General features: G+C 37.0%; 1 protein-coding gene and 1 pseudogene across 1 annotated transcript in view; one reads left to right on the plus strand and one right to left on the minus strand.

The window, feature by feature from the left end:
• Positions 1-8,418, minus strand: part of LOC126824188 (TBCC domain-containing protein 1) — a 39,154-nt gene extending 30,736 nt beyond the window's left edge. Inside the window, exons 1-3 of the mRNA XM_050553372.2 lie at positions 8,249-8,418; positions 6,117-6,254; positions 4,468-4,529 (exon numbers count right to left, since the gene is read on the minus strand). Of these exons, the coding sequence (XP_050409329.1) occupies positions 4,468-4,529; positions 6,117-6,209 (155 nt within the window). The 5' untranslated portion in view covers positions 6,210-6,254; positions 8,249-8,418. The remainder of the gene's footprint in view (positions 1-4,467; positions 4,530-6,116; positions 6,255-8,248) is intronic.
• Positions 8,419-17,859: 9,441 nt separating this feature from the next.
• LOC130013120 (protein PIF-like) overlaps positions 17,860-27,336 on the plus strand; it is a 31,022-nt pseudogene continuing 21,545 nt past the window's right edge.

Consider the following 27,336-nt stretch of genomic DNA (forward strand, 5'->3'; position numbering starts at 1 on the left):
AGTGTACTGAAAACAACTGGACTAATGAAGACGGATAATGCTATGTAATGTGCTATATGGGGCAATTTTGCTCAGGCAGTGGCACACACTATGGTCTACTCTTATTTCGATTTCCACCTGTCACAGTTTTATTTACATGCACAGAACCTCAGGTTTTTTTAGTCCCATCCAAAGGACTATGCATTGCTGCTTTCCAGGATTTTCGCCCTTTACCATTGACAAGAGGGAACCACGTTGAAAAATCCATGAACTTTCTCTGTCAACACCATAGGCCTACTCAGAGATCAGTTCTACAAATTATGCATTTTGCCGTGTTGTGGGTGTAGTTATCAGAATAAAAAATCATATCCAAAAGAGAGAAAATCCACAAGGTTGGACCCTACTCCTTGTCACGTACAACTGGGGAATCGAAACCACGCCAGTTGACTCAATGACAGGCCTTATGATACAACGCGCATATGCGATGGCCTACACTACATGAAAATCTGACCGGTTGTGGGGATAGGTCACGTCAGAGGTCATACGAGCGGCTTTTGACCTATGTTATCTGACATTTGATTAACCAATCAGCATTGATGTTACTAGTAGATTACCCAGATTTCCGTGCAAAACACGTCTAAAGCTCGCCGTAACAGACCGTTTCATTGGCTAGTCCCGAACATCATCCAAAACAAGTCAATGATAACAACTCTTCCAGATCCTAGTGTAGTAAAGACAAGTAAAACAAAATTTTGAACTATAAAAAACACGAAGCGAAATAGGATCTGTGTTATAATCAGATTGGAGATTTTTACAATCAAATGAATCAATTTATATAAAAGCTTGGTGGACAATAATACTAGACTGACGAATTCATGTGAATAGATCTTGTCGGTTATTATTGCTATGGATACGTCACTTTATAACACTGTATTATAGACCTGGAATTCCGCTATTCTTGGATTCACTGGAAGTGAAAGCCAGAAGCAAACGTCAAGGAACAGTGACCTGGGTTAAAGGGTCAATCCCGATTTTGGAGAATAAAACTGCTTAATTTTTTGTTAAAATCCCTTAAAATTCTCTACCTTAGGGCCGAGCAATTAACTCAACATATGAGATATTGTTCAAACAACTTAAACCTGTCAGTCTTCATCTGGAAATGGAGACCGGTGTCCCAAGCTGTATTATGCGGTGTCTGGATAAAACCAGACTTTTATTTTATAAAAATAATGTTTAGGTGAAAGTTACCTTTCGTTATCAAGTACAGCACATAGGTCATTCACTGTTTAGACTTCTAAAGGAACAGGAATCAATTATCAGATCACCCAATGAAAAATTGACCCAAAATCTTAAAAGGGTCACGTGTCCCGATTAGCAGTTTTGAAATTTTGAGACACGGTAAATACACCATCCCTCTATATTTTGGAGCTTAAATTTCATACGTACTCAGACATTTATTTTTGAGACTGTTCAAATCAGAATAGGTCATATGAGTTTATTTGAGTGACTGAACTTCAGGTGATTATTCATATATTATATGCAGATTAAAATAAGATAAACATTTAAAAAATAGTTTTAACTTAATGAGTTTACCTTGAAGCTTTAAATTACCATTTTCGTTCCAACTAAAACACACCCATACATCCTAAGGTGTGGATATTTAGAGGTTAAATTTGATCAAAAGATCAATTTTTTTTTAAAAATGCGGTCGTCAAAGTCGTTATATAAACTGTGGTATATTGCTGTAAGTTTATTGCTGACCTCTGTGCCGCTACAGCGTCAAAGCTTTGCAAGATTGTTGCTGATATTATCCTGGGGGTTGTCTTGAAGTTGCGTGTATCAATGTCTGGTAGGTTATATATTTATATATTTATTTATCAAAATAGAAAAGAGGTAAACTACTAATTTAGTATTTCCATTGTTTATTGATGTTCTTAAGACACTGTTTAAATTAATAAGTCATTTTTTAAAAAATGGAATAAAATTATTCAATGAAATAAAATATTGTTTAAATTAATAAAGTAGTTTTAAATTAATATAAATAGAATTAACTTAATAAAGTAGTTTTAATTTAATATAAATAGAATTAACTTAATAAAGTAGTTTTAATTTAATATAAATAGAATTAACTTAATAAAGTTAAATTAATAAGTCATTTTTTAAAAAATGGAATAAAATTATTCAATGGAATAAAATATTGTTTAAATTAATAAAGTAGTTTTAAATTAATATAAATAGAATTAACTTAATAAAGTAGTTTTAATTTAATATAAATAGAATTAACTTAATAAAGTAGTTTTAATTTAATATAAATAGAATTAACTTAATAAAGTAGTTTTAATTTAATATAAATAGAATTAACTTAATAAAGTAGTTTTAATTTAATATAAATAGTATAAACTTAATAAAGTAGCTTTAACTTAATAAAGTATTTTTAAATTAATATAAATAACTTAATAAAGTATTTTTAATTTAATATAAATAACTTAATAAAGTAGTTTTAATTTAATATAAATAACTTAATAAAGTATTTTTAAATTAATATAAATAACTTAATAAAGTAGTTTTAAATTAATATAAATAACTTAATAAAGTAGTTTTAATTTAATATAAATAACTTAATAAAGTAGTTTTAAATTAATATAAATAGTATTATAGTTGTGTTAAATTAATATAAAATAGTATTTCAATTCATAAAATTAATATAAAATACTGTTTAACTTAATAAAGTAGTATATAAAATAGTATTTAAATTAATATAAAATAGTATTTCAATTTATATAAAATAGTATTTAAATTAATATAAAATAGTATTTCAATTTATATAAAATAGTATTTAAATTAATATAAAATAGTATTTCAATTTATATAAAATAGTATTTCAATTTATATAAAATAGTATTTCAATTTATATAAAATAGTATTTCAATTTATATAAAATAGTATTTCAATTTATATAAAATAGTATTTCAATTTATATAAAATAGTTTTCAAATTAATAAAATAGTATTTAAATTAATAAAATTAATAAATAAAAGTGGTCAAATTAATATAAAATAGTTTTCAAATTAATAAAATAGTATTTAAATTCATAAAGATAATATAAAATAGTGTTCAAATTAATATAAAATAGTGTTTAAATTAATATAAAATAGTGTGGTGCTAAATTAATATAAAATAGTGTTTAAATGAAAAGAAAATAGTGTTTAAATTAATTAAAATAATGTTTAAATTAATAAAATAGTTTTAAATTAATATAAAATAGTGTTTAAATTAATATAAAATGTTTAAATTAATATAAAATAGTGTTTAAATTAATATAAAATAGTGTTTAAATTAACAATAGAATGTGCTATATGAAAATTAAAATCGAAAATACTTATTAATCTCCAATTATAATTTTAACAAATAGCTTGATGTCTACTGAATATGTATGAAAGTTTTCTATTTATTTCGAAAACATTGAATTACTTTTTTATTGGCCATGTATTAATTAGGTTTTTTATGGCTGGGGCATCCTTCTTATGAGAGAGAGAGAGAGAGAGAAATGGGGTTTAATGTCCACTCGACACAAACTAGGTCATTTCGGGACTAACATATGGTTTAATTTTATTTACATAATTCGCTTGCGCGTAGGGGTCTTTAGCAGTGGGAGGAAACCGGAGGACCCGGAGAAAACCCACAAGGTTGGACAGGCGATCCTACTCCTTATCACGTACCACCGGGGATTTGACACCATGCCAGTTGACTCAATGACAGACTTTATGATACAGCGCACGCACGCTAACCATTCAGCCATCCAACCCCCCATCCTTCTTATGAGTCAATTAAATAAAATAGTTTACTTGATAGATGGACAATAATGATATGAAATTTCTGAGCAAGAATAATAATTTCATTTCAATCCTGTTCTGTCTCGTTATTCGTTATTCAAAATTTGAATCCAGAAAACAGAAACACATTCTGTCTCTTTATTCGTTGTTCAAGCTCGATAAGCAAAATGGATTGTTTAATGACATAGAAGTGAAAAGAGTTTATTAAAACTGCCCAGGCATCCTTCTTATAAGTCACGGTAGCCCACTGAGTAAGACGTTGGCTCGCTAACCAGGAGGTCAAGAAAGTCCATTGAGATTTTCCCGGCATGGTTCCTCCTTGTCAGCGGTGCAAATGGAGGGCCGGACAAGGGACAACGTATACTTTAGTTGTTTGGAAGGTTAAAAAACAAAACAGGTCCCCTGTACACATTGACGTGCACGTAAACGAGCCTTGACAATTGGAATTCTAAATAAAAGTAGGCTGGAGTGCCATTGTCTGGGCAAAATGTCCCTCATAGCACACTGAATAGCCCAGTCGGAGCAGAACATTAGTACATGTACGGTAAACCCCAGCTCATTTCCATGCATTAAATAAAAAACATAGTTTACTGTGTGCCCTGTCAAAGTTCCAACATGTGAGAATAAAAACTAGCAATATTTCTATAATTCTGACCTTAGTTTAGGAAATCCTGCTGCCCCTTTATTTCTTGCATAAATGACAATCTTTCTGATATTCTGAAAAAATAAATAATACTGATTAATACATACCGAAATTTAAAAGAGTTTGGAGCCACAGTGCCTCAATGAGTAGGTCATTGACTCACTAACCAGGAAGTCCTTGGTTCAATTCCTCTAGATTTTGCAGCAAAATTTCCCCTTGTCAGTAGTGCAGGACATGAATGTCACAAAATAAAAATGAAAAACGAAGTACTGTTCTGCACTGACAGGGCTTATGAAGACGGGCATACGCCATACTGTGTGCTATGAGGGAATTTCGCCCAGACAGTGGCACAATGGCCTACTCTTATATCAAATTCCAACTGCTAAGGGATCTTTTACATGCATGCCAATGTATACACAGGACCTCGGTTTTTCGTATAATCTGAAGGACTAGACAGCTGTCCTTGTGAGGCCCTCTGTTCTGCACCAATGACACGGGGAAACCATGTGGGAAAATCCTGATGAACTTTCTCGGCCAATGACTGGATCGAGCCAATGTCTTGCTCACTTAGCTACCTAGGCTCCTGAAATGAAAATAAGATAGGTTGCCAGGCAACGAAACATACGCCCAAAGCAGCTAAGTCATCCCAGCAGTCAACAAGAGTTGTCGCATATTTTTTCTATTGTCGGTAATGAAACATCTAAAATACACTAAAATCTGATTAGATTAGAATTTGTTTGGCTTTTAGTTCTGCCCCCTGCTAACATTTAATCTATGAAACATTTAATATCATGGATTTAGTTGTTCAAGTTATCAAAATTCATTGAAAATCAATACATGTGTTGGTCTCAAGACCTTAAACTCTGTTTATCAATCTAAAGAGAATTGGATGATAACTTTGGTCTCTAGAGCATCCACAAGACTTTTCAAAGTGATTAAGGGCCATAACTCTGGTAGTAATTATCTGAAATCATTGAAAATCACTGGGTTTTGGCTCATGACCTTAAACACTGTGTATAAATCTAAAGTCAATCGGATATTAACTTTAGCCTCTAGAGCGTCCATAAGAAATTTCAAAGTGATCAAGGGCCTAACTCTAGCAGTAAATATCGGCTATCGTTGAAAATCAATAGGCTTCTTCATCTCATGACCTTGAACACTGTGTATAAATTTAACGTCAGTCGGATTTTAACTTCTAGCCTCTAGAACACTATACATGTACAAGATTTTTCAAAGTGATCAAGGGCCATAACTCTGGCAGTAATTATCAGAAATCACTGAAAATCAATAGGCTTCTTCACCTCACTAATGTAAACAACATATATCAATTTTAAAATAATCAGATGATAAATGTAGTCTGTAGAGTGTTCACAAGAAACTGTCGATGACGGAAATACCGTTACGTACGTACGGACTGGGGCGACGGCAATATATACGACCACATTTCCAATGTGGGCTATAAAAAATGGGGGTTTAACATCCTACTGTTCTGCACCGACTGGGCTAATGGAGACGGACATTTTGCCTCCAGCCTACTCTTATATCAAATTCTCATTATCAAGGGTTCTTTATTATGCGCACGGTTGCACACCAATGTGTAGGCCTACACAGAACCTCAGTTTATTGCCCCAACGAACGACAAACATGTAAAAACATTTTACCGTAAAAGTTAATCGTGGATGCGGAGCTACTGGTATAGCTCCGTAACTAAACGGTTCAGCTTTAGCCCACAATTCAACAGATGCCCTACTCATTTTGTCGTCTGTCTGGAAGGAGCGCTGTCATTCATTCATTTTGTCCTAAAATAAAAATAGGATTTTATTGGAAATATTTAGATAGATAAGATTCTTAGTAATATACAGGTCACAATGCGAATACAATTACTGCTTATTTGAGCTATGTTGCAACTGTTTTTTACATATTGTCTTGTTATATTATATTAACCAAGTATTTTTGCTTCATGTAAATATTGTTTTGTTTAAATTGTTATATTTTTCTATTTCATCATTGCTTAATTTAAAGTAGCTAAGTCTCTAACTCAATATCATCCAAAATCTTTGACATTGAAAACACGAATTATTTGTCAATTTAAATCAACATTGATGTTGTGATCTTACGGGGAAAAGATCGGCTTCTGATATCCAATAATTAAGACAAGATGCTAGAGATTGCCATTGGATTGAGACTTCTGGAGTATTTCTCCGAATATAAGTGATTAGAAATTGACGTAAAAACAGAAACGATTGGATGTAAATCGGTTTATATACATTCATATTACATTATTATATACGTTGCGACCCATTTGTGTCAATTTCTAGATCCAAAATATTAGCGATTTAGCTCCTTTAATGACTAGAGAAGCCTAGTAGAAACGTCGTTCAGTAATAAGCAGTAATTTTATTTCACAGAATTGTGACCTGTACATATATATTATTATCTAAGTTTAATTACTAAATGCCAATGAAACAATTTTAGATTAGTAATTTAGTTGATGGAAAATATTCAGGTTAATTTTTACAACTATGTAAATCCTTGGTTGGGTGGTCGCATGCACTGTGAATAAAGTGTCGAGCTCTAGCGGTCAGTCAGCGCTGGCGTGAGATTGGGACGTGCCTTCTCTGAGTTCTCAGTCCCGTTGCTTTCTCCTGCACTGTATAATCTTACTATAGATCATTTGTCTGCGATGACATCACTAAACAACACTTCAATGCAGATCTAAAGAGAGAGAGAGAGAAGGGGTTTAACGTCCACTCGACACAAACTAGGTCATTTCGGGACTAACATATGGTTTAATTTGATTTCATTAATTCGCTTGCGCGTAGGGGTCTTCAGCAGTGGGAGGAAACTGGAGGACCCGGAGAAAACCCACGAGGTTGGACAGGCGACCCTACTCCTTGCCACGTACAACCGGGGATTTGAAACCACGCCAGTTGACTTAATGACAGACTTTATGATACAGTGCGCGCACGCTAACCATTCAGCCATCCAACCCCCCCAATGCAGATCTAAAATTTCTGAAACCACTCCCCTACTCTCCTTTCAGAAAATTCTGGATTAGTCTGTGTGTATGCCAGTACCGCATTGCCGTTGTGGCAATTATTATAGAGCAAAGCTCCAAAGCATCGCGCGGAGCGAGGTACTTGAGGAAAGCTCTTTTCCGGTAACACAGGTGACAGGAGCGTAACTAAAACTGTCACCCTAAGACTGTTGATAAAAAAAAATTCAGACTGGAACCGGATACACTGGGCAAAACTGGCAATGCGCATGTCAGCTTACCAAATCTTGCCAAGGCGAGATTAACGAGTCTCAGAAATATTTCTACAAGTATCATGTATGACGCGTCTAATCAATGACGTCACATATTTCTGACATCAATGAAAATAATTTTCACATTTTTTTGTTCTATTCATTAAAACCAAACGGCGCTGTTGGTTGATCTGACTACTTTTTTCATTCCTCTTTTCATTATTATGGGTTAGGGTTAGGGTTAGGGTAGTCAGATCAGTCAGTCAACAAGCTGCCAACAAAACTAATCATACAATTTAGATCTAAATTAAAATCAATTTGGAAAAACTAAATTTAACATTATTTGTATAACTTGAGAAAACTTAATCATGAAGGGTTTATATTTAACAACAATCACATCAGCTTCGTTTAAATAAAAGTAGGGCCTACTTAGCTAACACTACTGAGTCACTAGCAGGCAATGTCTGTGGCTGTTACTGTTACATATATGAAATTATGAATATCAATATGAATGATTGAATACATGAATTCATGAATTAGAACATACCTGTCAGCTCTAAGCGAACATTATTTCATCAGTTATTTCTAAAGAGTAAAAACGTTTTACAACGGCCTAATCTTCATTGAACTGTTATTCCGTCGATTAAATTTACAATTTAGACCCTATGGGCTAGTAATAGTAACATTCGACAAGAAAAAACAAGAATTTTGTTTATGTCTGTGCATTACCTGCCCTTCGCAATACTCGATTATCCAGTGTAGAAATTTCATAACTTAGGTTTCAGACCACCAATGCCACAATGTCTCAGATTTTGCTTTTTAAAAACAATAGTGTATAAATATAACAGTGAATCTGCGTAATGAGGGATTTCAGAAAATGACTGAAAATTTCAGTGATTTAGAGTAAACCCTGGGACCACCGGGGATTTCAACAAATATTTTCAGTGATTTCCTGAAAGCCCTAATAGTTTTAAAGGAATTAAATATTATATGAAAACCTACCCACATAACATCATGACGTTAAATTTACGTAAAATTTACGTTAAAATGGTTCGTCACTCCACCATCATTTTGCTCATCTTTTTAACGACAATTTAACGTCAGGATATGACGTAAATCTAAGGTAAAGTTTGCATCATTTTTACGCCATTTTCTGACGTAAATTTAAAGTAAAGTTTATGTCGTTTTCCGACGTATATCTAACGTAAATTTTACGTAAAGTTTATGTCACTTACGTTACATTAATGACAGAAAATTCTATAAACTTTACGTCAGAATTAGGTCATTTCCTGACCAGCAAAATGATGGAAATCGAACCTACTATTTTAACGTAAATCTACCATTAGATAAACATCATTTTCGGGCGCTATTCTAATGTCAAATTTTGATGACAAAAGTTATGAAACAACATTTTCCTAGGGAATGGGTATATATATTGAAACCCTTTGATTGATGAAACATCATTTAATAAAGTAGAAATATATTGCAAAATAAACCATGGATTATTTTTCGAACCGCATGAGAATGAACCCGACTAAATGAATTAATGAGGTAAACTAACAATAGCAAAATAGTAGGGGGAAAATCCCAAATAATAAAAATATCTGTGTATACGTGTGATTGCTTTGATTGGATATCACAGTTCGAGCCATTTTTTCAAAGCTCAGATTAGTAAAAACTGTTTTGCATTCAGTAATGAAACAAGAACATCTCAATGAACTAATGACTCTTGTGTGACGTGACGGACACGATCGGGCTTGGCAACATCGCCGATCGGTGGTAAAACTTGACTTAACTCGGATGCTTGATGAAAATATGAGGACATAGTCATATTATTGATAATTTACGTATATTCACCACAACATTATATGGAAGATATAGGTCTATGTTCATGATGTAACATTATTACTTTCATAAGTTGTCATAGATTCGTAGTACTTTGTACATTCTTGCAAACTTCTTAATAAATCCCATGCGTAGTACTCAATTTTCCTCATGTTTTCTGACCATCAGAATTCTGCAAAATCATCCATAAAGCCCAGGAAATGGCCTTTCAGTGACTCTAGATTCAAAAATCTCTCAGGCGGAAGCATGCCCTGGACCATTATTAACCGAATATTATACGAAAAGAAAAATTTGTACCTATGTTTTGTCGATTTCAAAAAAGCATTTGATTCAGTATGGCAAGCTGGACTTCTCTACAAATTAGTTAAACTTAATATATACGGTAAAGTATATAATATTATACAATCGATGTATCATGAAATGAAATGAAATGGGGTTTAACGTCCTACTGTTTTGCTCCGAACTGGGCTATGCCATACAGTGTGCTATGAGGGAAATTTCTTTTTTTTTTTTGCCTAGACAGCGGCACTACGGTCTACGCTTATATCGAATTCCAGCTGACAAGGGATCTTTTACGTGAATGCCAATGTGTGCACGGGACCTCGGTTTTTCATGTCATCCGAATGACTAGACAGCTATCCTTGTCAGGCCCTCCGTCCTGCCAAGGGGGAATCACGACGGAAAAATTGGGTGAACTTTCTCAGCCAGTGCAGGGATCGAACACCCGACCTCCAGGCTAACGACCCAGCGTCTTGCCCAATTAGCCACCGTGCCCCTCGATGTATCATAAAACAACTTATAAGGTAAAATCTAATGATAAATTATCCAAGGCAATTTCTTCAACGTTTGGTGTCAAGCAGGATTCTAACATGAGTCAAACCCTGTTTAATATATATGTTAACGATCTACAAAACTACCTTAAAAAATCAGGTAGTCTGGAGGTCGGGTGTTCGATCCCTGCCTTGGCCTAGAAAGTTCATCCAGATTTTACGGCGTAGTTCCCCCTTGTTAGTGATGAAGGACGGAGGGTCTGATTAGGAGAGCTGTCTAGCCGTTTGGATGGTATAAAAAAAACCGAGGTCCCGTGTACACATTGGCGTGCACGTAAAAGATCCCTCGACATTTGGAATTCAATATAAGAGTTGGCCGTAGTGCTGCTGTCCCGGCAAAATTTCCCTCATAGCACACTGTATGGCGTATGCCAGTCTCCATTACACCAGTTCGGAGCAGAACAGTGGGACATTAAACCCCATGTTTTTCAAAAATCAGCTAACACCCCGCTGCTTAATGGTAAACCGTTATTCCATCTTGTGTTTGCGGATGATTTAGTTTTATTGTCCTCTTATGGGGCCGATATACAGAATCAATTAATAATTTATAATTTGTCCTTAATTCTAAAACAAGTAAAAAGCAAAAGTGTGTATATAAATTTTATTTTGAAGAATTTGAACTCCAAAACACCGAAATGTACAATTATCTTGGATTAACGATTACTAATAATTCTAGCTTTAAAACAGCATTATGTGACCAAATGAAAAAAGCCGAACGAACGTGATATGCGACAAGACAGAAACTATGCTGTACTGAATCCCTGTCCTCTACAGTAATGATAAAACTTTATCATTCTATTGTTTAGCAGATAGCCCTTTATGGGGCAGAGATTTGGGGTTCATACGCTATCAAAAACAAAAACAAAATTAATATTGACAGATGGGATAAATTGGAAGAAAAAAGAAGTACGATCAGCAATTGCAAATACATTCTAAATATGTCTAAGCGTGCCAGTAACATGGGATGTCTAGCTTATTGTAGCATTCATACATCTCTGGACATATACTTTTCACAAAAAGTAGGGGATATTCAGAAACAATACAAAACTGCGGAAATGCACTGCTGTTTTTATTAGAGGTAACCAGTGTATGTTAATAACAGGCCAATTGCCTACACATGAACATAAACAGTTCATACGGGCGACTTATCTGTCGGCCCCATTTCACTCGCAAAGAGATACACTGTCAAAAGTGAAAATGGACGTTTTTGATTTTTGTCTTAATAATGAGTAATTGCCCCACCAATTCTCAGACATTCAGCAATGCTCCTAATCAACCGTCAAATCACGATTTGTGGCAATCTGACCCACTCCTCTTGCAGTGCCACAGCCAATTCTTGCAGTGTTGTCGGTTGACGTTAACGGCGACGAACACGTCTCCCGATCAAATTAAACGAAACACACTAAAGCAAAGATATGCTAAACAGTAAATCTTATGCAAGAACCGATAGGAAAGCAAACATGGATAGATAAACCAGCAAGCGGCAGTTTTCATCAACCCTTCCTTGATGTGTCATATTCTGCCACATGCACGTTTATGTAAACAACGTAATAATAATCAAATAGAAAATGAATACCATTTCATATTTGACTGTAATAAATATAACAATCTTATAAATTCCAAATTTACGCCAATTTCCAAAAGCAATCCGCACATCTCATGCAATAGTATTAATGTTCTAACTCCCCCTAACGAAATGGCTAGTCAGGTTGCTTCATAAGTGTCTCCAAGAAAGAGCACCAGAGTTACCTGTTAACCAACACGCCTGTTCAATATAATATATATATTTAAAATACTAATACTTACTTTAGAAAGAAGTTGTTTACTTTCCAGGCTAGTTTAGATAATTTTCATTTTAGCTCTATACTGATTTTCATTATACCGACCAACTTTTGATGCTTCTAAAATCATTATATGACATTGTATTATAGAAATGATCGTCTATGGTGGATGCAATGATACAATAAAATCTTATCTTATCTTATCTATTAAACATGCATTATGCAAGAGCTACATCTGCCTATTGCAGGTCTTTCTTTAGGCCTGAAATGTTTTCTAAAGTATTAATTAGACATTAATTAACTGATCCAGGCCTTAATCAACTCTCGATGGCATCAGATTTCTCCGGTATTAAATAGATTAGAATGGTTCAGCAATACATTGATTTAATCAAATATGGAGGACCGAGACTTAGCTTCGATCAACCGGTACGGTGGTTGAAATTATTGCACACGTCTGTCAAACCTTCAAAGGCTAATATCTTCGCTTGCAATAGAGTAATTTGAATGAAATGTTCAAATTATTCATTTTACATCATCTACTTTCGAACTATTATAGCAAGAATGGCTAGTTCTTTATCTAAATCTTACATAATGTATCTTTAAGTGATGGTTTGTGTGTGTGTGTGTGTGTGGGGGGGGGGTTCTTACATGTCAAAATACGTGTCATACTACGACATTCCAGATATCACGTAGAATACCACTGAAAATTAAGTTCATATAAATTATATTCTAGCACATTTAAATTAACACTTGAAAAGGGTATTAAAGTTGGATGATGGTAAACACTATTAAAGGAGCTAAATCGCCAATATTTGTGAGTTTAACGTCCACTCAATACAAAATGGGTCATTTGGGGACTAACATATGGTTCATTTTTATTTCAATAATTCGCTTGCGCGTAGGGCTCTTTAGCAGTTGGAGGAAAACAGAGGACCAGGCGGGAGAAACCCCACGAGGTTGGACAGGCGACCCTACTCCTTTTCACGTACAACCGGGCAATCAGGACAGACGGACTATGAAAAGGGATAACGTATGGTGGTTTTGATAGTACGAAACCCGAGGTTCCGTATACAAATTGTCGTGCACATAAAAGATCCCGTGTCACCTGGAATTCGATATAAGAGTAGGTCGTAGCGCAACAGTCGGGGTAAAATTTAAAATTTTCCTCATAGCCAATTCTATGGTGTATGTCCGTCTTCATGAGCCCAGTCGGGGCAGAACAGTAGTTCGTTAAACACATTTTATTTCATTTCGATACTAGCTTTGACGAATTTTGGTCCTTCAGAATAATTCAGTTCTTATTACATCTCATCTGCAGCCAGAATACAGCTGTATTTTATAGACGGCTATATTTGGTGTATTGGACCGTGGTCAATATCTTTTGGCCTGTTTAAATGTTTTGATAACTTTGTTTTCTAATGTTTTTAAACTGCCTAACTGAAACAAAGCACTAGTGTTCGAAAAAAAACCTAACAAACCAGACCTAAGAAGATTTTGTTTAATTCCCGACCCCGCAACAAATTCTTTTTTTTTTTTTTTTTTTGTGTGTGTGTGGACGCTACCCTAAATGTATTAACTACGCCCATCTCCCTAGCAATATGGATTCTGGTTACAAGTAATTGGAAGCATGTGAATATTTTCAGTCAATATGAAGGAACTCATTTTGGTGGTTTTGGTAGCAGCACAATATTCAATCACCCACGGTAAGCACTTTATTTATATAATAAATGAATTGAATGGCTCCTGAAAATACTGTCTAGCTCCCTTCTACACCTTGGCGCATTCATACCTTTTTATACGCCCACATTTTCATGTGGACGTATATTGTCATCGCCCCTGTTTGACCGCCCGTCCGTCTACAATTTGTTTGTGGACACTCTACAGGTCACAATTTTTTATCCGATTTCAACGAAACTTGAAATATACCTTTATATCCCTAAGATCTCGGTTCCTTTCGATATTGGCATGTATCGGACCATAACTTCATGGATTATGGCGCCTGATTGTACGAAAAATCTCATTTTTAGCTTGTGGACACTCTAGAGGTCACAATTTTGATCCGATTTTGATGAAACTTGAAATGCATGTTTATAACCCAAAGATCTCGGTTCCTTTCCATGGTCGCGTATATCGGACCGTACACGTTTTTAGCTTGTGGACCCCATAGAGCTCATAATTTTTATCCGATTTAAAAAAAACCGTAATATTATATCACCGTTACACCCTAAGGACGACTGAGTTCGAATTTCGTGAAAATCTACCCTAAACTGACTGACAAAATGGCCGCCGTTCATTCTCAAATAACGTAAAAATATGGTATATCAAGATTGTGGACCCTATAGAGGTCACAATTTTGATATACCATATTTTGATGAAACTTGAAATGTAAGTTTATAACCCAAAGATCTCGGTTGCTTTTGATATTCGCGCAAATCGGACCGTAACTTCCTGAATTTTGGCCCCTGATTGTACGAAAAATCGCGTTTGTTAGCTTGTGGACCCTATAGAGGTCATAATTTTTATCCGAATATATCACCATTACACCCTAAGGCTGGTTGAGTTCGAATTTCGTAAATATCGGACCAAAGCTGACAGACAAAATGGCCGCCCTTTGTACGCAAATAGTGTAAAAATATGGTATATCAATGTTGTGGACCCTCTAGAGGTCACAATTTTCTTTGATTTTTATGAAACTTGAAATGTAAGTTAATAACCCAAAGATCTTGGTTCCTTTCGATATTCGGCATATCGGATAGTAACTTCCTGAATTATGACCCTTGATTGTACGAAAAATCGCGTTTTTAGCTTGTGGTCCTTGTAGAGGTCACAATTTTTATCTGATTTAAAAAAAAATGTGTGAATATATCACCATTACACACTAAGATCATGGATCCTTTTGATAATCGCGGATACCCGAACTTAACTTCCTGGATTATGGCCCCTGATTGTTCGAAAAATGGCATTTTTAGCTTGCAGATTCTCTATAGATCACAATTTTTTTTTCCGATTTTAAATATTTCACCATTGTGTAAAAGTATGCAATACGAAGGTCACAATTTTTGTCCGATTCTGATGAAACTTAAATCACTCCACTCGACACAAACTAGGTCATTTCGTGACTAACATATGGTTTAATTTTATTTCAATAATTCGCTTGCGCATAGGGGTCTTTAGCAGTGGGAGGAAACCGGAGGACCCGGAGAAAACCCACGATGTTGGACAGGCGACCCTACTCCTTGTCACGTACAACCGGGGATTCGAAACCACGCCAGTTGACTCAATGACAGACTTTATGATACAGCGCGCGCACGCTAACCATTCGGCCACCCCTTGGGCTATTCTACTTACGGTACTAAATATGCATGTGACGGTACTAAATATGCATGTGACGTTTTTTTGAACTATGAATAAATGAAAAGAAACAGAAGCTTTGATCAGCCTGGCACTTTCTGGTGTACCCATTCTGCAGAACAGTAGGTGTTAAACCCAATTTCATTTAATTTTATTTCCATAGCCATACTTTGAATACCCTACTCTACTGAGTTAAATACAACACTTCGTAGATCTTTAGCAATTTTTCCTAAAGCTGTAAAATTGGGCTAATAGAACTTGATCCATGTCGACTTTGATTGTTTTAACAAATGTAGTTCCATAGTTATTGCCCTTTTGTTGTATATCACAGGATAGTGAAGTTTAGTTTTTGGATAGTTGTTTTTACAAACATTGGCCCTTGACAATTGATTACATTGTCTCTAGATTGAAGTGTTTGGACATCTGTTGACTACATTGCATGGCGAACTATATGTTTATAATTTTTTAGAATATTTTGTCTTTTTTAAATTTGTATTTTTATTGTCCTTGTTTTACAGCTCGAGATGGTACATGTGGTCAACAGAGATTTGATGTCATTGCTCTTGTAGATGGATCCGCGAGTATTATAAGGGCCAATTTCCAAAAAATAAAAAATTCTTTGGAGATGTTTCCGGCTTCACTTGGACTAAATGGAGTTGAAAGGCGTTTTGGAGTGGCAGTTTTTAGCAACAATGCAGCGGTACCTATTCCATTATCTAGCGACGTGACTGCCTTGATGTCGGATATTGCTTTACTGCAACAACCACTTGGAGGGACTAATACAGCTTCTGGATTGAACCGTGTGATTCGAGAATTTACAAATTTTGGAATACCAGAAAATGATCAATTTATTATTGTAATAACAGGTAGAGGAAAAATAACTTCTTCCATTTTTTAGTTTGGTATGGGTGGCACAATGGGTTTTAGTTGGGTATAGGGTGGCACAATGGGTTTTAGTTGGGTATGGGTGGCACAATGGGTTTTAGTTTGGTATGGGTGGCACAGTGGGATTTAGTTGGGTATGGGTGGTACAGTGGGTTTTAGTTGGGTATGAGGTGGCACAGTGGGTTTTAGTTGGGAATGGGTGGTACAGTGGGTTTAAGTTGGGTATGAGGTGGCACAGTGGGCTTTAGTTGGGTATGGATGGTACAGTGGGTTTTAGTTGGGTATGAGGTGGTACAGTGGGTTTTAGTTGGGTATGGGTGGCACAATGGGCTTTAGTTGGGTATGGATGGTACAGTGGGTTTTAGTTGGGTATTGGGTGGTACAGTGGGTTTTAGTTGGGTATGAGGTGGCACAATGGGTTTTAGTTGGGTATGGGTGGCACAGTGGGTTTTAGTTGGGTATGGATGGTACAGTTGGTTTAAGATTATATAATCGTCACTGCATCAACTGTCGTGTTTCGACCACATGCGTCTTCGTGTCTAACAGGCCTGCATCACTAACACAGGGAATCAAGCTGAGAAATCACACAGCACATTCTCGGTCAATACCGAGATAGAACTCATGACCTACTGGGTCACTATTCATGAAAAACTAACTCTAAAATATCCTAATGACGCGGCCTTTCATTGGTTAAAGGTTTAAATCATAGTACACAATATATCTTTTAGCCAATGAAAGGGCCGGTTTCTTAAAATACTTGTGAATAAAGTCCATATTTTGTGAGCTCGAGTCCCACCCACTGAATCATGAATCATATAAGTACATACAGTTAATATGGATATTGTATAGACTATAACCCATATTTGATTGGGACGTTATATTTTTACAATTTGTAAATTAATATGCATGTAATTAAAGATACATCGTGTTAGATTCGATAAAGAGCTGACAGTTATCGCTATAATAGTTTAAAAATAGATAATGAGAAGGGAATATCTTTAAAATTTCAGTCAAATTACTTATTCTAGGGTGGTCTGGAAAACTGCCGAGTCTGGATTGTCATTCCTACTGTTGTTACGACAGTAAGCAAAGTCTCGATTATCCATTTTTTAATTCAATCATTAACCGACTGTCGACGATGGCATAGAGGGTCGATTATGATCTTGCCATGTTAATAAAATGTCTAATTAGCAGATTTAGCTCTTGAATAACGCATCTTTACTGAATTTGTTAATTTTGTTACATTTTTTTTACCTTATATTTTAACAGATGGAATGTCGAATAATATGGCCGCAACATTGGCCGCTGCAGCACTAGCAAAGAGCATGGGTATAAATGTGTTTGCCATTGGAATTGGTAATGGTCCTGATGCCGCAGAACTAGAAGGAATCGCCTCGAATCCTTCACAGGTCATCATAGCTGACAATTTCGATCAACTTACCACAAAATTTGTTGACCTGATAGCTATGGTTTGTAATGGTAAGTAATGAATAATACATAATGAGCTGGCCGTGCTAGGATGTATTCTTGGCTTACAAATTCATCAACCACAACAAAAACCCGAATAAAACAATTCTTAAATTCAAGACTAAGAAGAACTTTCAAAGTCTATGAGATTGACTTTTTCAAGGGCCCCTTGGATTTACCATACTAGCTGGCGCCTTCTCAGACCACCCCTTGTATCCTGTGGTGTATTTTAGACGTGATTTTCACTCATAACGTCTGTTATCCTGATAGTAAGTAATTAATACTGCATAAATAAGATGGTCGTCTTCACAAATTCTCTTCTAAAAAACACGAACTGGTTTATTATATTCTACAAATATATATTGCTCAAGTTTTAATGTCACACAGTCAATCACGAAAAGTGCAACAAATGATGTCAATAATAATAATTTTATGATATTTAATAATACAGGAACACTTAACATATATGTGTGCTCTATAGCGGTCCATGGTGGCACTAGCGTTTACTTTTCTGCTAATAATTTTACCTTTTTAGATGATGGATCATGTTCTGGATGTATCTATAGGAATGGTATTGGTTATCTCCCTACTAGCGATTGCGATAAATTCCTACAATGTCAGCTATCACACCCCCCAATTATCAGACAGTGCCCGTTTGGAACTTATTGGGATCAATCTATTCTCACCTGTAATCATAGGGACCAAGTCAACTGTACTAATGGTAGGTAGAATTAGTAGACAAACAAAACCCCATCAGTAACAGAAGGTGTCTAGTCGCTCGGATGGGACAAAACAGGGGCCCTGTATTGGCGTGCACTTGGCAGTGAGTAAGGGTAGGCCGTTATAGCACCGTCATCTAGACATACTTTCAGTCATAGAACATTGGATGACGTTTGCACAATCAATTTTGTACGCGCCGTTGTTCTATGGAAAAGTAATAATTCCCCTTCATGATTTTGTACGCGCCGTTGTTCTATGGAAAAGTAATAATTCCCCTTTAGGATTTTTGTACGCACAGTGCTTCTAGTGAAAAGTACGAATTCCCCTTTAGGATTTGTTAACGCACAGTGCTTCTAGTGAAAAGTACGAATTCCCCTTTAGGATTTGTTAACGCACAGTAGTTCTAGGGAAATGTAAGAATTCTTCTTTAGGATTGTTACGAACTTTGGTTCACGTGAAAAGTACGAATTTCCCTTTATGATTCATTACCTACATTGCTATGCATTTCCTTTTATAGCGCACAGTGGCATTTGTAGTAGGGGGGGGTTGGATGGCTGAATGGTTAGCGTGCGCGCGCTGTATCATAAAGTCTGTCATTGAGTCGACTGGCGTGGTTTCGAATCCCCGGTTGTACGTGGCAAGGAGTAGGGTCGCCTGTCCAACCTCGTGGGTTTTCTCCGGGGTCTTCCGGTTTCCCCCCACTGCTAAAGACCCCTACGCGCAAGCGGATTATGTAAATAAAATTAAACCATATGTTAGTCCCGAAATGACTAGTTTGTGTCGAGTGGACGTTAAACCCCATTTCTCTCTCTCTCTCTCATTTGTAGTAATAGGGAAAGTACCCATCCCTGCACCCACCAACCTTTCGGATTGCTAACGCACATTGGTATTAAGGAGTTATATGACAAGTAAACCCCGCCAGCATCTCCACCATCCCCACTCCTTTAACAGTGTTATGAGTGCTGGAAGAGAGAAAGTTATCCCTCTATTTTATTACACATGTTTTGTTTATATATATACAGCTCCGTGTTTAGGTCGAACTGATGGATATCGGCTCAATGTCAGTGGAAACTGTTCCCAATATTACGAATGTGAAGGCGAGGTTCAAAAACTACGTGCGTGTGCCGACGGATTTTCGTTCGATACGACTATTCGGGTATGTGTGGCAGATGAAAATTGTACAGGTATGTAATTTATCTAGTTTATCTTCTTATATACTACCCCTCCCCCACCTATTATGTTTATATACTACCCCCTCCCCCACCTATTATATTTATCTACTACCCCTCCCCCATCTATTATGTTTATCTACTACCCCCTCCCCCACCTATTATGTTTATCTACTACCCCCTCCCCCACCTATTATGTTTATCTACTACCCCTCCCCCACCTATTATGTTTATCTACTACCCCCTCCCCCACCTATTATGTTTATCTACTACCCCTCCCCCACCTATTATGTTTATCTACTACCCCCTCCCCCACCTATTATGTTTATCTACTACCCCTCACCCACCTATTATGTTTATATACTACCCCCTCCCCCACCTATTATATTTATCTACTACCCCTCCCCCACCTATTATATTTATCTACTACCCCTCCCCCACCTATTATATTATTATATTTATCTACTACCCCCCTCCCCCACCTATTATATTTATCTACTACCCCTCCCCCACCTATTATATTATTATATTTATCTACTACCCCTTCCCCCACCTATCATATTTATCTACCCCCCCCCCCCTCCCACACACACACACACACACCAACACCCCCCCCCCCCACAATTATATTTATGTTCTAACCCATCTTCTGTTATATTTATAAATGCTGGTTAACTAACAGAGTGCTCTCGTGTTGATCGAGGTAGTGGCTTTCCCTTGTCAGTGGATGCAGAACAGGGGGGGGGGGCATTGCAAGCCCGGCCATTCGGGTGGGATGAACAATCTAGGTCCCGTGTACACGCTGGCGTACACGAAGAATAATCCTTTAATCGAATTAAGAGTAGGCTATATCGCCGCTGTCCAAGGAAAATGTCTCTCGTAGCCCTCTGTATGACATACACCCTTCTGTCGAGGCATAATAGTAGGACGTTAAACAAATGAAATAAAATGGAGTTTAACGTCCTACTGTTCTGCTCCGAACTGGGATAATGAAGACGGGCATACGCCATACTGTGTGCTATGTGGGAAATTTTGCCCGGACAACGGCACTACGGCCTACTCTTATATCGAATTCAAACTGTACCATCCGAACGAATAGACAGCTGTCCTTGTCAGGGCCTGCGTCCTGCATCACTAACAAGATGAAAACACGCCGGAAAATCTGGATGAACTTTGTCGTCCAATACAGGGATCGAACACCTGAACTCCAGGCTAGCGAGCCAGCGTCTTACCCACTTAGGCAACGTTCAACCCTATTTCATTTGATTTCTCTGTAAAACAATTTTTCAAGGCCATTAAACCACACTCGGGAAAGGTATAACCGGCACCGACTCATTTTTTTCAGACAATTGTCAGTTAATCGAAAACCCAAGCGACGTATGCGTCTTTGGCCAAATGGTTCATGGTCAACAAATCACACAGAATTGTCCTGCAGGGATGGGCTTTAATAAAACTACCTGTCGATGTACGATAGATTCACCAGGATGTGGTCAAAGTAAGTCTGTTGACATACAATAGTACCCCGAGCCCGGTTTAAAGGGGCGGATTGGGGGCTGGGCTGTAGCAAGCGGACGCAATATTACCCCCCCCCCCCCCACATACACACACCATACTTATAGCTCAAAATCTGTTTTATATAAAGCAAGTAAATTTACACTTGTATTTATTATGTTTTATGGGAAGAAGAATTGATGTACCTGTACGAATGTTTCTAATAGGCCCCTGCACGTTAAATCTCATTTTATTCATATTAATTCATTCATTCCTACAACTTGTATTATTTATAGTTTCTGTTCCATGTGAATCATTCATTAATTCATTCCTATAGCTTGTATTATTTATAGTTTCTGTTCCATGTGAATCATTCATTAATTATTTCTTGTATTATTTATAGTTCCTGTTCCATGTGAATCATTCATTAATTAATTCTTGTATTATTTATAGTTTCAGTTCCATGTGAATCATTCATTAATTAATTCTTGTATTATTTATAGTTTCAGTTCCATGTGAATCATTCATTAATTAATTCTTGTATTATTTATAGTTTCTGTTCCATGTGAATCATTCATTAATTAATTCTTGTATTATTTATAGTTTCTGTTCCATGTGAACCGCTGGTGGATATTGACTTTCAAACCGCTGAGGCCGGAGAGTATGACAACTATGGCGCTTTTATTGACACCGACGCCGGTACAGCCTATTTTAATGGTAGCACTGCTATCAGGATCCTTCGCTTGTCTAACGTGGAGTTCAGGAAAAATCTGACAATCAAAGTGGCCTACAAGGTAGATTATAGCACCCCCATTCGGCGCACGGAGGAAGAAGCTGTGGTCACCAACGGCGACTGTGGTAAACCTTCTACCATTGAAATCACCAGAACTGGGAATGACACTAACATCGGGGTTGTTACCTTTGATGATGCAACTTCCACAAGTACTTCCAGAAAATTGGTAATTGATACTCAAGTAAGTAAAGCCAACACTTATTATTCGGCTGACTGGTACCTCTGAAATTTTTGCTGATTTAACATACGGTATGATCGTTGGTCGGTAAACGATGTAATGCTATGGTCTTATCAAATCATTTAAATCTTTCTTGTGCCTTCTGGGCATAACCATGGTGACTAACTGATCAATACTGCCCATATACACATGTCTCAGTATAATAAGACCCTATACTTAAGACTTAGAAGCATACATTTCTCAGTACCAGACCTTATGCTCGAGGCTGGGATGGATCGGAAAAGCTAACACACGAAGACAACGTGTCCGTATTTAATCAGGTACATACTTTTATTGAAAAAAACCGAAAGATTTCAATTTCAAATAATTAGCGGATTTTAAATATTCCAAATTTATATTTACATGTATATATTATTAAAGGTTATGTGTGCATACATATATATTTTCCTTTTTATCTATTCTTTTTTTCTTTGTTTTGCAAACTATTGTAATATTGTCTGATTTATTTGTAACCGGGAGAGGGGTTTATATAGGCTTTGTCTGTTCACCAATCCCGTCAGTTTCTGAATAAATATTGTTTATATTAAAAACAAAAAGACTTGGAAGCATACATTTCTGAGTACTCCGGGCCGGGAATCACAAAACCTCTGCACACCACTGTCTAGAAGTACCGATATGTTTGTTTTAAATTGTTTAAATCAACAAAAAGTGATTTTAAAATAACAAATACATTTTAACATAACACATACATTTTAACATAACAAATACAATTTAACATAACAAATATATTTTGTTTTCAGGCGGACTGGCGCGAGGTCAAATTTTTCTTTAACAAATCTCAAGCTAAGTTGTTGGGTGAAGTCAATGGTATTTCAGGGGAAACTAACGTAGAAGGTTAGTATGAAAACAGTGTTGTAGGGATATTGAGATGTTTAGCGACCCCTCGACACAAATTAGGTCATTTCGAGACTAACATATGGTTCTATTTAATTTCAATAATTCGCTTGCAAGTAGGGATCCTTAGCAGTAGGAGGAAAGGGGAGGACCCGGAGAAAACCCACGAGGTTGGACAGGCGACCCTACTCCTTGTCAAGAGAGAGAGAAAGAGGGAGAGGGAGAGAGAGAGAGAGAGCAGGCCCGTAACTAGTATGAAAACAGTGTTGTAGGGATATTGAGGGTTGTTGGATGGTAATGTTATCTATCGTCATGTATGCATGCTGGATTGTTGTGGATCATAATGTCGATTCGAATTTGATTACATCAATGTTGTTATTGCTTTGTGTCGCATATTTCAATGGTGTTATTGTTATATGTCACACGTTGAATTGCCAAGAGTGAACTTGAATTAAGTATTTGAAATTATCACTGTTACCAAGCTGCACTATTTAATACAAAATGTATTCCATCTGTTTCTCCATATTTAAAATGCCTTTCTGTCTCACATATCTAATTAATAGGCCCTATTCGTGAGTATTGGGAAGAGGGGGGGGGGGTGCATACAATCAAGGGGTTGGCACAAAGCTCAGGTTCTAGAGCGAGTGAAGCGACAAGGTCACGTGTTAATGAGACAAGGGTAAGGGAAATCACAAACGACGACGAAGCCTATAGATTCCTTTAACATGGCGGCACGGGGGGGGGGGGGGGGTTGCATGGCCGAATTGTTAGCACGTACGCGCTGTTTGGAATACTCGGTTGTACGTGACAAGGAATAGGGTCGCCTATATAACCACCCGAGCCTTAATATGTTTTATCCGATGATGTGTTATATGTAGTTATTAGGGGTTTATATTAAAATCATGGGAATGTTTAAAACATTTTTCTAGTCCAAGAAATGTAGTGGATTTAACATTGAAGTGAAATAAAGCAATTATATCCATCTGAATTTGTATCTTTCAGGCACCATTATTCGATCTCAGTGTGCCTTCCAATTGGGTAGTGGCGAGGGGCTTGCCAATTTCAGAGGCTGGATCAAATATGTAAGTTTACCTTTAATAATAAATAATAATAAAAAAAATCATCCAAACAGTATGGTCATAGCTCATGGTAAAATCGTCGATACCCATATTATATATTATTTAAATATATATTATCCAAGAGCTAAATCTGCCTAAGTCTTTCTTTTGGCTTGAAATGTTATATAAATTATTAATTAGACATTAATTAACTTATCCAGACCATAATAAACGCTCGATGTCATCGGTAGCCTGCGATATTTACCGGATTAGGATCCGATGTGCTGCTCAACTTTCATTCATGATTTGATAAAGACTATGTTTTTTATCGTTCCGACTTTAGTAACGATGATCGAGGCTAGGCCACAATTTCAATCGCTGAAATCTCTGTTCAGTGTGACTTTTTTTTATATACTCTTTTTATGTTTTTACCAATTTTATTTTAAAATAAAAATTGCTCCTTCATATGTAAATAATCTTAAGTAAATCAACTTGTCCATTTTATGATGGATTGGAGATCAGCCCGGTTAGGGGAGGTCGGTCGAATGGATTGGGAGGCCGGGGATCCCCACACTCCGATTTGGCCAATACAAGGATTCGGGTCGATTGAAGACCCTAAACCAGAATTCCACACAGAACAATTTTCCGGGGATGGCCAAGAAAGATCCCCATACATTTTCAGTGTGGTTCCCCCCCCCCCCGGTTACTGGAGCAGGACGAAGGGGTTGATCCCCTTGTTACTGGAGCAAGACGAAGGGGTTGGTGCACTGAAGCAAGACGGAGGAATTGGTCCCCTTGTTACTGGAGCAGGACGAATGGATTGGCCTCCTTGTTACTGGAGCAGGGCGAAGGGATTGGTCCCTTTGTTACTAGAGCAGGACGAAGGGATTGGTCCCTTTGTTACTGGATTATGACGAAGAGATTGGTCCCTTTGTTACTGGAGCAGGGCGAAGGGATTGGTCCCTTTGTTACTAGAGCAGGACGAAGGGATTGGTCCCTTTGTTACTGGATCAGGACGAAGAGATTGGTCCCTTTGTTACTAGAGCAGGACGAATGGATTGGTCCCTTTGTTACTGGAGCAGGACGAAGGGATTGGTCCCTTTGTTACTAGAGCAGGACGGAGAGATTGGTAATGAACGGTGTCTAGTCGTTCAGATAGGACGAAAAATTAGGTCACGCGTACACGTTATCGTACACTTCAAAGATCCCTTGGTAGTTACAATTGACAATCGATAAAGAGTAGGCCCTCATAGCACACTGCACGGCCGTCTTCATTTTAGCCTAGTTTTGCACACTGTATTGATGGCCTTCTTCATTATACCGGTCGATAATCAGACATTCGACCGCATTTCATTTCATTTTAACTTACTTAATCCAGTCTTTGATTTTTTTTTTCAGATTATCGTTACTGAATGTGACCATTAGACACCCACATAACGAAATGACCATATCTACGTTTTTTGTTTTTTTTTAAAATAAATATAATTTTTTGGAATGAGCTACAAATGGAAGTAATGTCTACCAACAAGAGAATACCAGTGTACGGTTAATTATATTTCAAAATGTTTTTGCATAGAATTTTGTACGTACGTCCACATCTAATTTGATAATAAATGTTACGTTACAAAATAAATATTTTATGGTGTTTAGTTGAAATACAGGTAACATACGGTTCAATTTTGATATATATATAGAGAGAGTTTAACATCCACTCGACACACACTAGATTATTTCGGGACTAACATATGATTCAATTTTATATCAATAAATCGCTAGCACGTTCGGGTCTTTAGCAGTGTGAGGGTACCAGTAGACCCGGAGAAAACCCACGAGATTGGACAACTCTACTCCCTGTCACGTACAAGCGGGAACTCGAAACCACACAATTTGACTCAACGACATACCTTATGATACAACGCGCACGCGTGAACCCCCCCCCCCCCCCGACAGAGATTTGATTACACCATGTCGACTCAATGGCAGACCTTATTATCTAAACCGTTAGACCACTCGACAATGAAGCCAACAGAGGGGTTGGGAAGGCGCCCAACAAGTATGTTTGGATATATACTGTGGGAGGGGGTGCAGGAGATCGGTTTGAAGATATTTGTTCGTGGTCACGTGGACAGACTACGCCGCCGCGTAGAATCCAATTCGTTCGTTTGTTCCTGTAGTTTTACGTCCACTTTCACCAAGAGTGATATCGTAGACACAGTAGCGGATTATCAGTGAGGCTGATGAGGCTGCAGCCTCAGGCCCAAAGATTTTGTAAAAAAAATTGTTTTAGACTTGTCTGATATGATTAAAAACGCATAGACAATGAATGTTAGGGGGGTGGGGTTTAGGCCCAACGGGAATCAACATAGGCCCTCACCCGAAATTAATTAGGCCCACGCCATTTTAAATAGGCCCTATTGTTTGGAGATCTGATCTTATTTTTTAAACATAGGCCTACAATGTACGTTAAATCCTTGTAAGTTTTCGGTTATGTGTTGCTTAATATATTGTATCCACGTGACGTCATTTATGGGCATATAAAGTTACATTACCAAAATCAAACGACTTTGGCTTAAGCAAAAATATATAGCAAAAGATCTTGCGCTAGTTTCGATGTAAACACCCCATCATGAGGAAATATTATCCTTGAAAATAGGTGTATGTACAGTTGGTTTCCGGTGACGTTTCTGCTGTCAAAGCATTTTGTACGACAAATTTCAATAGTTATAACTAATATTTTAATAATATTATAACCTCAGTAACGAATCCCGTTTTAAAACGGTTTGGAAATACCTTGGCTCAAAGTTTAAAAACTAAATAGGCCCTCCAGCAACTGCCGCCTCAGGCCTTGGTGGAGCTTAATCCGCCACTGCGTAGACAAATATAGCTGGGTCATCTATCATGGTTTAATTTTATTTCAATAATTCGCTTGTTCGTAGGGGTCTTTAGCAAGGGGAGGAAACTCCTTGTCAAGTACAACCGGGGAATCGAAACCACGCCAGTTGACTTAATGACAGGCCTTATGATACAGCGCGCAGGTGTTCTCCATTCGCCCCCCCCCCTCCTCCCATTTTCAAGGTACGTAAATGTGAATGGGTCAGAAAATAATTTACATTTTTGCAAAGAGAAATAAAAATACTTTCCAGTAGTAAATGAAACCACATCAGGAATTTCGT

This window comes from Patella vulgata, chromosome 6 (assembly GCF_932274485.2).
Source record: "Patella vulgata chromosome 6, xgPatVulg1.2, whole genome shotgun sequence".
NCBI lineage: Eukaryota > Metazoa > Mollusca > Gastropoda > Patellidae > Patella > Patella vulgata.